The sequence below is a fragment of the Crocodylus porosus genome, unplaced genomic scaffold (genome assembly GCF_001723895.1).
Source record: "Crocodylus porosus isolate Cpor-Errol unplaced genomic scaffold, CroPor_comp1, whole genome shotgun sequence".
Taxonomy (NCBI): Eukaryota; Metazoa; Chordata; order Crocodylia; family Crocodylidae; genus Crocodylus; species Crocodylus porosus.
Genome location: NW_017728916.1, coordinates 22,368,490 through 22,384,705, shown reverse-complemented (window position 1 = coordinate 22,384,705; position 16,216 = coordinate 22,368,490). Strand labels below are relative to the sequence as shown.

Sequence of the window (16,216 nt, the reverse complement as noted above, 5' to 3'; positions counted from 1 at the left end):
CAGCCCTCCCCTGACTGCTTTCCACCTCTAGGGAGCTGCTTGCTGGGGGGGTCTTTCACTCCCCATTCTGCACTCACTCCCTGTGCCCTAGCCAGTCTAGGCACTGGGTCCTGGCTTGGTCTTGCCCCCAAAGAGCCTGACTCTCACAGCAGAGCAGGTTGTGGCCGCCTCAGTAGCCCTTCGTTTCCCACACTGAGGTCAGCGCAGGCAGCACCGGGGCACCAAGGCTGCCTTTCTTGCCAGGTCTTTGCGACCAGCTCAGGACCCGCGCCGCTCGGGCCTGTCTTTAAAAGGGCTCGACAACACTTCTTATTTTTGCTCATTTGCGACTTGTTGGGCTGACGGGGCGGGGCCGCGAGGCCGCAGCGCGCAGAACTGGGCGCGGCTACTGCAGCCGCCCACTAGCCCCGCCCCAGACCTCCGCGAAGCGCCCGGCTGGTTGCTTGGTCCTCCTGGTTGCCGTAGGCAGCCGGTACCTAGGAGGCACTGCTGCCGCCAACATGGCGGCCAAGGTGAGCCGCTCACTGGGCGCGCTGCAGGGGGAGGGGCGCGGCTAGGGGCGCGGGCTCTGCCGCTCCCCTCGAGACGCTTCAGCCCACCGTGGTGTCATTACCGCAATCCCAGCTTCAGCCCAGCGGGGGCGGGGAGTCGCTGCCGCGCGCTCCAGCCGTTCGCCCCACACCCCCGTGCGTCGGTGACGTATTACCTCCCGCCGTGCGCCTGCGCAGTGAGTCGCGCCGGGCTGGTGCAGTTCTGCGGGGGTGGAGCCCGCGTGACACCCAGCCCGTGCTTGCGGCTTTGGGCCGCTCTGGTGGGCACGCGTGGGTTAGAGAGGCCTCTGCGGCCCCCGCCAGCTCTGGCTTGGCACCGGCTTCTGAGTGCTGCTGCCCCGAGCTGCGGCTAGAAGCACGTCCGGCCAGGGGCTCCTGGGGGCTTTCAGAAGAAGCCGCTTTGCCCAGGGGTCTTGATCGGATCCACTTGAAAATTCAGAGTGTTAATTCTCCGCCTCACCCGCTCCCAGTGACTCCCAGCCAGGGGGCCATGAGAGCCTTTCTCGGTGCGAGTGTGATGGCACCTCCTCCCTCCCCTCCTGGGCCCTGCCCCACACTCGTGGCTCCGAAGGCTTATCTCCGTGTCCAGGCAGGTCTTCCTCTGCCTTGCGTGTCTTCCCCAGGGCTGTAGTTAACGAGCTGACGGACTGCAAGCACTCCTAGGGCCTCTCAGTTGCCCTTCAGCTGGTGGCATTCAGGGATTTCTTGCACAACTGTTTCAGTGCCTTGTTTGGGTTCTCAGATCCTAGATCATTAAGTCTTTTTCTGTGTGTGAAACAAACACTGGGGTGCTCTGCATCAGTGGTTCTCAACCGTTTTTGTGCCAGGACCTTTACAGACTTTGGTCAGTCCTGACCTAGTAAACAGTTTAAGAAGAAAACAGTTAACCTGGCCTTGCTGGTGTCCCTCACTCCTAACCCACAACTCCCCACCCCTCCAGCCCCACTGGTGCCCCTCACTCCTGACTTGCTGCCCCCAGACCCCTGGTGTGTGGAGCATGGGAGCAGGCATGTGCACCCACAGCGGGTACAGGGCTGCTATCTGGCTGGACCAGCATGGGCAGGAGCTGCCTCCAGGGCCCAGCAGGTGGAACTTGGCACAAGAAGTCAGAGTGGGGCACCAAGACTCGTTGCTGCCATTGCCACAGGACCCCCTGTGACAACCGTGCTGGCCTCACCTCCACCTGCTGATGCATAGGCTGTAGCTGTACCCCACCTTCATGGCCTGGCAGCTTCTGCCACTTCCCTCAGGCCATGGCTCTATCCAGGAGAGGATGTGGGGTAACCTGTGTCCCCCCGCTGCCTTGACATGTCGTCTGTGACTCCCCTTTCCCCTGCAGACTTACCTGCAGGAGCTGCTTTCCAAGCCTCCTGGCTGTCATGGTCACTTGGCACCTCAGCCTGATCACACTCCTCCCATTCCCCCAGCCCCAAGCAGTCCCTTGTAGGTTAGAACTCTGCTAGCCTGCAAGGGAAAACCCAGTTTCCCATGTTTTTCTCCTTGAAAGGAAAATCCATTTTTTAAATTTGTTAATCAGTTTTTTAAAACTTGTTCACAAACCTGTCATATATTCTTGCGACCCCCTTCTGGGTTGCAACCCACAGGTTGAGAAATGCTGTTCTATATAACTGGTCTGAATTAGCACACCTTATATCCTTCATCTTTTAAGTGAAAATAATAGGACGTTGAATAATTTATTTTATTAGAGTCAAGAGGACCAAATAAGTGTAAGTATAGGTATGGAATAACCTTTTTATTCAGTTATTCCCCTGAGACATTTTCCACAGGGAATAAGGAGCTCTGAAGTATTTCTTTGTCTGGCCATTACTAGGGGCATACCAACAGAGATTTTGGGAGCCAATACCAATAGCTGATTTTTAAGGAGGCATATCAGCCAATACTGATCCGATTTCCAATGCAGCTGGTAAGTCTTGTGGTGGTAGAAAGGCAGGTGGGGGGAAGAGGTGTGGGGGGGCATAGATCAATGTCCCCTGCAGGGAAGGAGGAAGGGGGCAGGAGCAGGCAGTGCCCAGCTAGGGTGGGCCAAGGCGTGGGACTGACCTGTGGCTCATTGGCGGGCGGCTCCTGCCACTGGGTGCATCCCGGGAGGGCACTGTGGGCCGAGGGGGAGGATCAGGGCAGAGCAGGGCAGGGTGGACAGGCTGGAGCCGGGGCTGTACCAGGCTCTTCTCAGTGGGGGCTGGGCTCAGGGTGGGTGGTGGTGGTGGCACTGGGAGGAGGCTATGGAGAGAGCTGCAGCCATCCCAGATTTCACCGTAGCCTCCCTATAGCCCCGCTTCCAGTGCCAGTGCAGCCCCAGCTCTTCCCAGCACGTGGTTGGAGGCCAGGGGTTGAGCTGGGGTTGGGCTCAGGGCAGATGGCAGGGGCTATGGGGAGGCTACAGTGAAATTTGGGGTGGCTGCAGCCCCCTCTTTAGCTCCCCTCCCAGTGCCACTGCTCATCTCAAGCCCAGCCCCCCCAGAGAAGAGTCCAGTGCAGCCCCAGCTTTAGTCTGCAGCTGCAGCCCACCCAACCTGCCCTGCACAGATCTGGGGGCACATGCCCCCCCAGGGTGCACACAGTGTTGGGAGCTGACCCCCATGCGCACCCCCTGGATGAGCCGCAGCTCAGTCCTGCACCCTGCCCCACCCTGGCTGAGCAGTACCTACCTCAGACCCTGCCCCCTCCCTCCCTCACTGTGGGGTCCTTGAACTGCCCCCCCCATGCCCCTTCCCTCCCCTTCCCCCTCCTCTTTCACCACAGCAGACTTACCATCTGCACACAGCTCTCCAAGCTGCTGGGCTGTGCTCCTTGCTGCTTGCGTGCTGCGCTGTGGCTGCAATCATGCACAGACATTTATTGGCATCAGACCAGTTTCCAGCACAGCCAGTTTCCTTTATATCTGTACTAATCCAGTATGGGACCAATGTATCAAGGCATCTCTACCCATTAATCTGTCATTGGTCACAGTGAGACTAATGTCTGAAGAGCTATATGATAATCTAGTCTGACCTCTAGGCTCACTTTTTCTAATTGGGTCTTGCTCTGTCTGTAAGAATGAAGAACTTTTTCATGACTAAGTAGCTGAACCAGTGATTCTCAATCAGGGGGCCGTGGAATCCTTTTAAGGATGTTGTACATTACTAGGTATGTAAACACTTACACATCATTCACAAGATCAACATAAAGTTGGCAAGCCAGTCAATTGACCAGTAAATTGACTGCATATTTTTGAACAGTCAAAGGTTATAGCAATTTTACAAAAAAACTATTTTTTTTTATAGTTTTCTTAACAAGAAGGATTTTTAAATTGTTTTTCACACATTTCTTAATGAAAAAATTGTCCTTTTTCTTTGGACTGTTTGGACTTATTGACAATTTTTACCAGTATTTGACCAATCAATTGACCAAACTTTATTTGACTGATCAAATATCCAACTCTAGATAAACCCAGATATATCAACTAGGAATCCATATCCAAGTACATTCTGACCTGTTGTGATCTTTCTGAGTTCTTTGAAATATAATAATTGCCTGTTATTTTTCCATAATTGAAAAAAAGGGAAAAATAAGAGCTAGCATTTGCTGAATAGTGCCTTGAGTCCGGTAGGGAGTGCTTTGCATCTAAAAAGGTTGAGAACTATCTATAGACAGTAATCAAATCACCTCACAACCTGTTCTTCAATAAGGTGAATAAATTGAGCTTCATAAGCCTCATAATATAAGATTTGTTTTTGAGCTCCTGAATCATTTTGTGGTCCTTCTTTGAACTTCGCCTAATGTTTCAATATCGTCTTTGAATTGTCAACACTAGCAGTTGACACTGTATCCTGTTTTGCAGTCTTACTAAAGCTCTGTTCAAAGATAAGACACTTCCCTACTTTTGGTAGATAGTTTCATAGTTGGTAGGGACCTGAGCAGATCATCAGGTCTGACCCCCTGCCATGGCAGGAAAGAGTACTGGGGTCAAATGACCCCAGCAAGGTGTTCATCCAACCTCCTCTTAAGCACCCCCAGGGTAGGAGCCTGCACCACTTCTCTTGGAAGTTGGTTCTAGACCCTAGCCGCCCTGTGAAGTAGCGCTTCCTGATATCTAGCCTAAATCTACCCTCTGCCAGCTTGTGACCAATATTTCTTGTCACTCCTGGTAGTGCTCGGGGGAACAGGGACTCCCCCAGTGCCTGCTGGTCCCCCCGACCAGTTTGTAAATGGCTGCTAGATCCCCTCTCAGCCTTCTCTTGTGGAGGCTGAACAGATTCAAGACCCTTAACCTCTCCTCATAAGGCCTGCCCTGCTGACTCCTGATCATGCGAGTGGCCCTCCTCTGGACCCTCTCCATGTTATCCACATCCCTTCTAAAGTGTGGCACCCAGAACTGGATGCAGTACTCTAGCTGCAGCCTGACCAGTGTCACATAGAGGGGGAAGAACACCTCCTTGGACCTGCTTGAGAGGCATCTGTGGATGCATGACAAGGTGTGGTTGGCCTTTCTGACCACTTCCCCACACTGTCGGCCCAAGTTCATTTTGGCATCAATAATGACTCCAAGATCCTTTTCTGCCTCTGCACTAATGAGAAGTGAGTTACCCAGCCTGTAGGTCTGCTGCTGGTTCTTCCTCCCCAGGTGCACCGCCCTTCACTTGTCAGTGTTGAAACCCATCCTGTTGTCATCTGCCCACCCCTGTAACCTGTCTAGGTCTGACTGCAGCCCATTCCTCCCTTCTAGTGTGCCCACTTCACCCCACATCTTCGTGTCGTCTGCAAATTTGATCAGGGTGCTTTTTACCCCCTCATCCAAGTCACTGATGAGGATGTTGAACAGTGCGGGCCTGAGGACCAAGCCCTGCGGGACCCCACTGCCCACATCCCTCCAGGTCAAAAATGACCTGTCCACCACCACTCTCTGGGTGCAGCCCTCCAGCCAACTAGTAACCCATTTGACTGTAGGTGTCGACACCACAGTCTACTAGTTTTTTCATGAGAATGGGGTGAGAGACAGTGTCGAAGGCCTTCCGAAAGTCCAGAAAGACTACGTCCACTACTATACCTGCAACTAAGGATTTTGTGACCTGGTCATAGAAGGATAACAGGTTGGTCTGACAGGACCTGCCTCTAATGAACCTGTGTTGGTTGCCCCTAAGCATAATCTCCCCTGCTGGCCCCTCACAGACATGTGCCAGGATAACTCTCAAAAAGCTTACCCAGGAATGAGGTAAGACTCACTGGCCTATAGTTTCCTGGGTCCTCCTTCCTCCCTTTTTTGAAAATGGGAACCACATTGGCCTTTTTCCAGTCCTCTGGCACCACGCCAGAGTACCATGAGTGCTCGTAAAGCCATGCCAGGGGTCTTGCAATGACCTCTGCTAATTCCCTCAGCACTCTAGGGTGGAGATCATCAGGACCTTTTGATTTAAATATGTCCAGGCCCTCCAGAAGTTCCCTGACTAGGTCCTCACTGACCCTAGGCCTGGGTGTGCCTCACCTGGGACCTATGGGGGTCCCAGTGTGGGGGGGGTGACCCGGTTCCTGCTCAGAAAAATGGAGGCAATTCCCCTCTTTATATATTTCATTATCCTTTTTAGCTCATAGCATGTCACAAAGAGCTTGTGTTGAGGCAGCTATCTGCAAGGACCCCCACGTCTCCTTGTAGTTAACTTCTTTCTTTTCAAGGAAAGCCTCCCATCTTATGGGACTAACCTCCTTCTTGTTTGCAGATTACCTTGCATTTAACTATACTGAAAGACACTTTGTTGGACTGTGACAGTTTTAATGAGAGTCATAATATCACTCTTACTATAATTATTTCCCTTCATGATTTACTAATCTAACAATCCTTGTGCTATCTGCAGATTTTACTGCCAAAGAATTTATATTGATAGAAATACAGAAAATCATTGCATCAAGAATTGATTCCTCTTATTGAGGTCTCTCAATTAACAATTGCTATTTAAGCTTTGTTGTATAGTCAGTTCCAGCATTGGTATATAGACAACAAGAAAAATGTTTCTAATGTGCATCTTATGCAACCCATGTAGCAGTTTGTAGGCTTACATTGATCCAGCTGATAAATAGGTTTTCTGGGGGGGAGTTGAAAAATAGAACTGTTCTAAGTAAGCTTTTTTTTCAAAGTAATGTATGAGTTCAGCATATAGCCTGCTTGTTTGAGGCTACTTTTTTCTGCACAAGACTTAGTCGCAACTGCTGGACAGGTTTCTTTAGATATGCCCAAAAAGATGAAGGGAGAATACCAAGTTTGCAGCATTTTAGTGAGAAACACCACTTACTTAACTTGTGTGGATCTCCAGGACATGTAAAATACAAATTAAAGCATAATAAAAGCCTTTCAGTTGTAAGACACCTGAATGCTTTGTAGTCCTGTAGCTCTTTAGAATTCACACGTCTCACTGTTTCTGTATTTTTGATCTTTGATATGATTCTGACACTTCAAAGTGGATTATTTGAAATGCAGAAACTTAAAGCCCAAATTATGCAAGTATAGTTTGACAGCTTCATTGTTATGTTTTGATAGTTTTATTCTAGTTCTATTTTTTAAAAGTATGCCTTTAACAGTTTTCTTTTGACTTTCAGGTATGCTTTCTACAGTTTTCGCACTTTGGCAAAGTCTGTTGTTTATGGTCCACTGATCAAAAATAATGCCAAGACTGACTGTTAGTCTATGTTGTTTTGTGTAAAGCCTGGTTCGTGTCTATTTTTTGGAAAGCCTGGTTTGTGTTTTATCCATGTGAGAAAACAACCCTGTAATGTACTTCATAGTAGCAAGGTCTCTTTTAATCAGCCTGCTATATAGTATTAAGGGAGATGCTTTCTGATCATTATTGACTTGCTTTCAATTCAGTTATTCACAGAGCAACACCATAAATCTCAGCACCTTAGAAGTCAGCATCCGTATCCATATTGAATTCGTGTCTACAAAATACTGTTTGGGCTTATGCCTTTTTTTTTTTTGTAAAGTTCTGCTTCAGGACTCACCCATATTTGTTTAACATCAGCATATCCTATGCTGTGTTTGCTTTGGGTACTGGATCAGATCTTATTTCAACAAGCTTAGGTCACTAGTATGGGAAGTGCTGTTGGACCAGGCACCGAAGACGAACGCCAGGCAGAATATAGGATGAGCACGGTAGGAATAATCACCTTCCTACTAGTGCCATAGAATTGGTATATGACACATTCAAAAAATTAGGTATATACAAGTCACTGGGACTGGATGATCTTCATCGGAGAGTGCTGAAGGAGCTGGCCGAAGTCATTGTGGAACCCCTGGCAAAACTCTTCCACAATTGGTGGTGCTCTGGAGAAGTCCCTGAGGACTGGAAGAAGGCCAGTGTTGTACCCATCCACAAGGGCAGGAGGAAGGACACAGGTAACCATAGGCCAGTCAGCCTAACTTCCATCCTAGGGAAAACCCTAGAAAAGTTCATCAAGGAATCTATCTGCGATAAGCTTGGAGAAGGTAAGATTCTGAATGACAAGCCAGCATGCCTTCATCACAGGCAGGTCTTGCCTTACCAACCTCATCTCCTATGACCAGGTAACTCACCACCTGGACATGAGAGAGTAGGTTGACATTGTATACCTAGACTTCCAGCAGGCCTTTGATCTAGTATCCTATGATGCCCTTGTGCGAAAATTGAAGGATTGTGGGCTTAACTCCAAGAGAGTCATGTGGGTGAGAAACTGTCTTCAGGAGAGGACCCAGAGAGTCATAGTGAATGGGTCTGTGTCATCCTGGCGAGTAGTGGGCAGCAGTGCCCCACAGGGGTTGGTGCTTGGTCCAGTACTTTTCAACACCTTTATTAATGATTTGGATGTGGGTGTGAAGAGCTCACTGACCAAGTTATAGGGAAATGTGGTTACTCTTGAAGATGGGCTACAGATACAGACAGACGTACACAGGCTAGCAAGTTGGGCGGATTGGAATGTGATGGAAGTTCAGTGTCAAGAAATGTAAAGTGCTCCACCTCGGGATGAGCAACCCCCAGCACACCTACAGGGTTGGCGGCACCAAACTAATTAGCACTACAAATGGAAGGGACTTGGGGGTAATAATAGACCATAGTATGAATATGAGCCAGCAGTGCGATGCTGTAGCCAATAGGGCAACTAACAGTGGCATGCATCAATCAATGCATCTCCAGCAAAATCAAGGAGGTGATTCTTCCACTGTACTTGGCACTGGTGAGACCGCAGCTGAAGTACTGCATCCAGTTTAACAAGGACATGGACAAGCTTGAGAGAGTCCAAAGAAGAGCTACTTGTATGATCAGTCTTACAGAGCAAGCCATATGAGGAAAGGCTGAGGGATCTGGGACTCTTCAGCTTGAAGAAAAGAAGACTGAGAGGGGGCCTGCTAGCAGCTTACTGCTACATTAGGGGAGTGCATCAAGGGCTTGGTGAGCAACTGTTCACCAGTGGCCACAAACTCCTGGAAGACCAGTTCAGGCTCAACATTAGGAAAAACTTCACAGGGTGTCCAGACTGTGGAATAAGCTCCCTTTAAAGGTGGTGCAGTCACTTACCCTGGAAATCTTCAAGAGCAGACAAGATGGTCACCTGACCCCCCAGTTATCTTTCCTGATTGGTACAGGGGGCTGGACCCGATGATCTTCCAAGGTCCCTTCTGGCCTTGCAATCTATGAGTCTATGAAGGCTAGAGGAAAGATATTAATGGACTTTAGTTTGTGTTGGACCCTTATTAAGGGTCCCTTTACTAAGGAAAAAAAGGAAACCACAAAAGGAAAAAGAACCCATATAAAAATATAGTGCACATATTGGGTAGCCAAACATGCATTGTACAATTTCAGTTTAAAGGAAATCTTTAAACTATATCTTTAATATAAAAGAGTTTAAATGCACATTTTTTGAGAGTTTTTACTAGTTCTTTGTAATAGAATATGAGATATTTACTTCAGATTAGGCGATTCACTGCTGTTCTGAAGTCACTTTACTAGTTAGTCATGAAATTACAGATTGATTTATATGACCATGAGCTTTTTACAGAAGTTTTTCACTGTACTGCTTTTATCATCTCTTGCAGATTTTTTAAGACTTCATAACCATGTTCTTTTTTGGTCCTTAGTGTCTTCTTATAGACTATTTGAAATTCTAAAGAAACAAGAAGGCTTTGACTTGACCCACATAATATTACATTTCTAATGCTCATTAGCTGATCTTACTCTTTTTCTGCTTAACCTTGTTTTGTTTTGTTCAGTGTGTACTGGACCTTGGCATTCTCAGTAATTGTATTTTACTTCATTATACCTAATTATTAGTCTGAGGAAGGAACAAACTAACCTGTGAACCTGGCAAAGTTGATTGGATGTTGCACAAATTAGGATATTGATTTTCTTTGTTTTGTTTGGTAGAGCTTTTGTAATTTTAATAGGGAAAAGTAAGCCTTTTTTAAGAATAATTGCATTAAAACAATTATTGGACAGTAGAGATGGTCCCACTAACATAATCATGCAGTTGTCTTGAGTAAGTGTCTAATTAGTGCTATTCTGAAGTTGAGCTATTTTCAGCATTCATAAAACACCTCCTTTTCCTTTTCTTCTTTTTTTTTTTAATTTACCACAATACAGCTCTCTGGCTGCTTTAATTTATCACAGTAAATATGGTATGTGCATTAAAACAAACAAAAACTATCTTGTGTTTTTCCTTTGGAAAGCCTTGTTTGTCTTCTTGTTTATGATGTTAAAACTTTGGTCTCCTTCTCTGTATTGAAACCAGATATAGTTGTTTGCAGTATTGTGTCCTGGAGTAGAGTGACAGGATTAATTCTGAGAAGGCTTCATAAGTAAAGAAGAATGATTGTAAGCAATTACAATCTATTACCATGTAATTATAAAGAAAACTTGTTTTAACAGAATATATTCAAATAGCAGAATAAAAGTTTGTGTACTCTGTTCCCCAAGAAATGAGTGTCTTTCTGAGGGACATTTTCACTAGCCCTGACCATGGTATTTTATTCTAGGTCATATTATCACAAAGGCAATTATTTATGTGTTAATTGGTTTGATTATTGTCATCCTATTTCTCTTCTCCCTAAACATTTAGGGTTTGTGTGTGCTTTAGAAGGGCCTCTGTGGCTTTAGCTATTCCAGCATCACTAGGGGCTGTCCTGACATAGCTAATGCTAAGAATATGCCATAGAGTTTTTTCTGTTGGAGTTGTATCATCTTCCTTAGTGACATATTAAGCCAAGGGTAAGCATCCTGCTTTCAGCACAGCTGCATTCACACCCACGGTTTTGCCAGTGTACCCGAGTCAGGCCGTGCGGTTTATTTTGTGCTCCTCCCTGACTCAGATAAACTTGCAACACTTGTGTAATATAGACTTGACTTTAGTCTCTAAATTGGAGTAAGACCCTATCAGTCAAGCCAGGTCTTTGGTCAAGCCAGGTCTTGACTAAAAAGTTTTGTCAATATAATTATGTCAGCTAAAAGTGTGGAAAAAAAATCACTCCTTTTAGCTGCCAGCAAACCGTGTGTTTTAGATGCAACTATGCTAGTAAGAGTGCTTTGTCAGTTTAATTTCAGAAAAGTGGTGTGGCCTTTCTGGCAGGAAATGACAGTGTATGCTGTGTCTCCACTAGGGTGCAGTGCTGTATAACTAGGGGTCTACCTAACTTGAGGAGGCGGCTGGCTGATTTTCATGGGCAAATCCCAAGGCCAGCTGCCATTTTCACAGGCTGTGGGCAGTAGGGTCCCCCCATGCTTCTAGCTGAGGGGTCCCAGTGGTCCCATCCATCACTGCTGATAGTTGCAAGGGCTGTCTGTAACATGGCCCTGGTCCTTGCCACTGATTTGTTGTGAGGGTTGTCCGTCATGCACCCTTTCCCTCAGTACCAATTGGTGGAAAAGGGTGGGGCCTCATGGCAGGCGGCCATCTTGCCAGCAGTCCTTCATGCCAGGAGCCCCTCTCCCTCCTTGCCACCTGGTTTGCTGCCTACCACAAGGGCTGCTGGCTCCCCCTGGGAACCATGCAGGCAATCCCCCCTGGGGAGCCAGCATTATATTTTCAGTAAAGTATTTTGTTTTGTTTATTGGGTTTGGTTTTAGTTTTGTTTTGCAATGACTCCGCTGTGTTTTAAAAAGCCCACCATTTTTTGCAGAGCTGGCCAAAATTTGCAGTTTCTGCAGAAATTGTGCAGTTACAGATACAGTAGGTCCCTGTATATAACTGTTCCAGCAGAGTTCCAGATAGATGTCACACTTAGACTGTTTTAAATGCTAGTTAAACTGCAAGCATCCAGATGTTCAAGCCTATTCAGAACGTTGTAAAGCTCCTGGAACATTTCAAAAGTATGCCTGGATAATCAGGTGTCATTTTGAAATGGTCCTTTAACTTGTTCAGTGTTGTGAGAGGGATGAGGACAAAAAGGGATTAAAAGACAAGCTGACCTTGCCAGAGGGGCGCTGGAGCAGCCAGGTGAGCAGCTGGAGCCAGAAAGGACATGACACCCCACCCCTTTTTCAAGAAGCAGCTCACTTGCGCTTGGGCACGCTCAGCAGTTAAAAGTGGCAAGACCAGCAGTTCAAGGAGGGTAAGAGAAAGATGAAGGAGTCAGGTTTGGTGGATCCGGTTGCAGTAGACGGATGCGGGGATTGGTACAGAGCCGAGAGGGAGGCAGAGCAGAAACCTCCGCATGGCCCCATGGATTAGGTGAGAGTGTTCTGGAGCAGGAGGCAGTGTACAGAGTTAGTATAGGAGCAAGAATCTGCGTCCTAAAGCTTGTTACCAGAAGGCAAACAGAGGATATCTGAAACCAAGTAGCAAAGGAGTGGTAAGTGGGCTGTAGGGCACAGGCACTTCTAGCTAAAAATAACCGAACAGATAGGAATTAAACCTTGCCTGCCTAGCTCTTTGGGTTTCAGTACCCAGCACTTTACATTGCCCCTAGCACTCAGCTAGATAAGGTGGCACAGGTGCACCTTGTAAGTTATGAGTTAGATTATAGTTTGTTACGCTTTAAGATTCAGTGGGAAGGTGCAATATTGATAAAGTCATGTGCAGTTTAGATAAGGCTGAGATGCAGTAGTCACAAATCTGGGGTACTTGTTGTGAGGAAGGGAGGCAGTCCAGTGAAGTGTGACAGACAGGGGAGGGGTGTGAAGAAAACAGGATAGTGACGGTTTAGACGAGCAGTTTATCAGACAAGACATTAAACATCAAGGCCGTAAGGCCGGCATGTCAAGGGTGGTGGAGCCCCAGAATCTTATACCGGAAGGAAATTCACTCGTCTCCAGATCCAGGGAGTTAAAGGGGGGCTGTGCCTGGACTGAACACCTCCACATAAAGCTTTGAATCTGTTTGAATGTAACATTTAAACCACATTAAGTCTGCTGTATTTAATTTTTTTTCCTAATCAAACATTTCAGTTCAAATACTTGTTGCTATTAGGACATAAAATTAATGTGGGGGGTACTTTTTTAGTTTTGTTTACTAAATATAAGTCAAATAAACATGCTGAATCATATTGTGCTCCGTTTAGGGCATTGGAAATTTTTCCAATTCAGAATGTTCCGGAAAACCCACATCTCTGCCCCTGTTTCTGCATTCCCAAGGAGCCACCCAAGATCTCTGCAATTTTTAAGCAACACTTTTCCCAAGTCACTGGTCATTCCTTCCAATGCTGGCAACTTACATGGAGACCTTCAGCAGTGCACCCAGGAACCCTGAAGCAAGGGTACCCACCCTTGCCTACCTGGCCAACCCTCCTCCTGCACCCCAAATCAATCTGGGATGCCCCACAGCCTGGTCGGTTGCCACAAATGCAATGAAACTGATAAGCAGTGTGGGGGGAAATGGTGTTTAAAAGCAGAGACTTTGGGGAGTCCTCAGAATGCCCAGCTCCCTGGGAACCCACAAGCAGGGGTATAGGCACTTTCCCTCCTGACCATCTGGAGGTAATGTTTCTTAAGGCAGTAGGCTAAGCCAGAGACCTTGGGTAGCACTCTGGAATACACATCCCCCCAGGAAGGGAGAAGCAGAGGTCCAGGTAGACCTGCCCCTCCTCAACTATCTGTTCAGCCCTTCACCTCCTAACCAACCTCTGATACATTACCACAAACTGAAGAAAATTGATGAGCGGCCTGTAAGAAAGTTCTCTTTGCAAGCCACAAAAGCTCTGACAATCCAGAGCACCCAGCTCTCAGGAACCAGAAGCAGGGGTCTAGGCAGGTCCTCCCTTTCCTCTCCCCCTCACACCCTTCCGCATGCACATCTAGGCACCTCTAGTGAGGGTACCACCATGAAGATTTTGGTACAGTGCAGGGAATGGTTTTTACTGAACTCAGTGTTAGTGAGAAGGGGGATCAGTGAATTGCAATTGTGGGCCATTCATACTGTCTGCCTTCTCTGCTCAGGAAATATTGGGGAAACTGGGGTACTTGCCACTGAGGCATGCTAAACTGGGTATTCACTGTCACCCCCTGGTGATAGTTTGACAACACTGAAATATCAAAAAAGTGGCTCCTACCTAGGACCCTTGGCAGTGTGTATATGGACACCTCTAAACTGCGACAATTGTGAACCAGTTCCCAATCAGTGACATTTTTTAAACTGTTCAAGTGTTATGTCTGTCGCACTCAGAGGTCTCCTATTGCAGGCAAATGCTAAATCACCTTCACTCTTTTTTCTGTCCTAGTAAGTACTTGTCAGTTGTGTTTCTGACCATCTGAACTTCCCTTGACCCTGCACCATCTTTTAGCTCTGTAATATTTTATCTGCTTGCCTTCTCTGCTTGCTGTACAGCTCTAACATTAGCATTTTTCTTTTCTTTGTGCCTGCCTGATCCAGCTAGGCTTCTTTGCCTTCTTCCAAAACAATAAGTGAGTTGACCTCTTTCTGTTACCTCACTGTTTAGCTGTTTGCTCATTATATTGACTACTTTGCTTCATTCTTCACAGAAAAATACACTGTCATGAAACTAGAAGAAGTTATATAAAGAAATAGGGGGAAAGGATGCAGATAATGAATTAACAGTACAGCTAAGAACTTCTGAACAATTTAGAAGACTTCTAGCCAGTAGGGCCTAATGAATTTCACCTCAGGGTCCTGAAATGATTAGCTGAAGAAATTCTTAAAGCCACGGGTAGTATTATTTACAAACTTATGGTACTAATTGAGGTTCTAGAGGATTAAAGAAGTCATGAGTATCAAAAAGTGGAAAGAGGAAGACCTGGTAAAATAATAGTCTGGTTAACCTGATTTTGATATTTTGAACCAGGGCTGTCCAACTGGCAGCCTGTAAGGGGTTAAACTGTGGCCCCTGGGCTCCCACCCAGCTACTGCTACCCCCAATGCTCTGGCTGCAAGAGCAGCCAGGGTCTTCAGGTTCCTTCTCCCTCCTGGTGCCATCCCAGGGATTGCAGTGATGCAGCATGGCCCACCCTGCAGTGCTGAGAGCATGGTGCAGCAGGAAAGCCCACAACTAGAGAGCTGAAGGTGAGGTGGGGTGCCTGATATAGTGTGCAGGGAGGGGGGTGAGACTTAATTTTTTTCTTTACAAAGGTGTTCAGAGAAAATATGCTTATCATTTGATTTTCTGTCATTTGTAAGGTAATCAAAGAGCACTGGAGTATCCAAACTCCTATAAAGAAACTAGTTACATGACTTCTGACTAAACATAATTTGCAGTAATCTTGTTGCGTATCAGAAACAACTGACAAATTTTAATGCTAAAATCACGTCAGTCTTGAGCTTAATGTTATAACCATGACTTTACTTTGATATAATTGAACAGTATGTAGCAGGAATACTTCTGTGATCTTTAAAGGGTAGTAGCAACATTCTCTTATCTTTTCAGAAATTCCATCAAAAGTCTTGTTCCATTGGAGTACTTCACTGGATCAATTCTTTTCAGCAGGAAACCATTGATGGGCACTTAAAAACCTATGGGGTTGTAAGCTACACTGTTTTTTAAACCCGTCTTCCAGGAGTAAATTATTGCTGATACCTTGAGACACTATCATGAAAGTCATGCTCATTTCTCAAAGAAAAGTAATTAGAGGTGCACCAATTAAGCTTTTTTTGGACCAATACCTATGTTGATTATTGACCAGCCATATTTGCCAACAACAATCAGATTGGCAATATGCATTGGAGAGCAGCATCTGGCTGGTAAGTCTGTTAGGAGCAGATCGAGGCCCCCGTGGTAAGGGAGGGGCTGTGGCTGTGGCAGGCATGGCTCAGCTGGGAGTGGGACAAAGTCACGGGTGGCTCATCCAGGGGCAGGGGGTGGCTTCTGCTACTGCACACACCCCAAGTGAGGTGAGGCATGGGGGGACATGTGACCCCCAGATCTGTACTCAGGGTGGGCAGGGGTGGGGTGGTCAGTGGGATGGGGCTACTGGGGAGAGCTACAGCCATCCCAAAATTCACCATAGCTCCCCCATAGTCGTGTCTCATAGCGCAACCACTGCACAGCCTAAGCACACCACCTGGCCCTGAGTGCACAGCAGACAGCCCACCCTTGCCGCATGCACAAATCAGGGGGGCATGTGCCCGCCATATCTCTCCCCCGCAGCCCCCAGACAAGCTGCTCATGACTTTACTCTGCATCCCACCCTGGCTGAGTAGCACCTGCCCTAGCCCCACTCCCTCCCTCACCTTGGGGGCCTTGAACTGCCCCTTCCCTCCCC

General features: G+C 47.1%; 1 protein-coding gene across 3 annotated transcripts in view; it reads left to right on the top strand.

Moving 5' to 3' along the window:
- Positions 1-414: 414 nt before the first annotated feature.
- APOOL (apolipoprotein O like) overlaps positions 415-16,216 on the top strand; it is a 41,473-nt gene continuing 25,671 nt past the window's right edge. The window contains exon 1 of one of the 3 annotated variants that reach the window (XM_019536480.1): positions 415-512. In XM_019536480.1, coding sequence (XP_019392025.1) covers positions 501-512 — 12 coding nt within the window. In that variant the 5' untranslated portion in view covers positions 415-500. Of the gene's footprint in view, positions 513-558; positions 687-15,366; positions 15,478-16,216 lie in introns of those variants that run through there. The other 2 variants (XM_019536481.1, XM_019536482.1) reach the window with 2 other exon arrangements.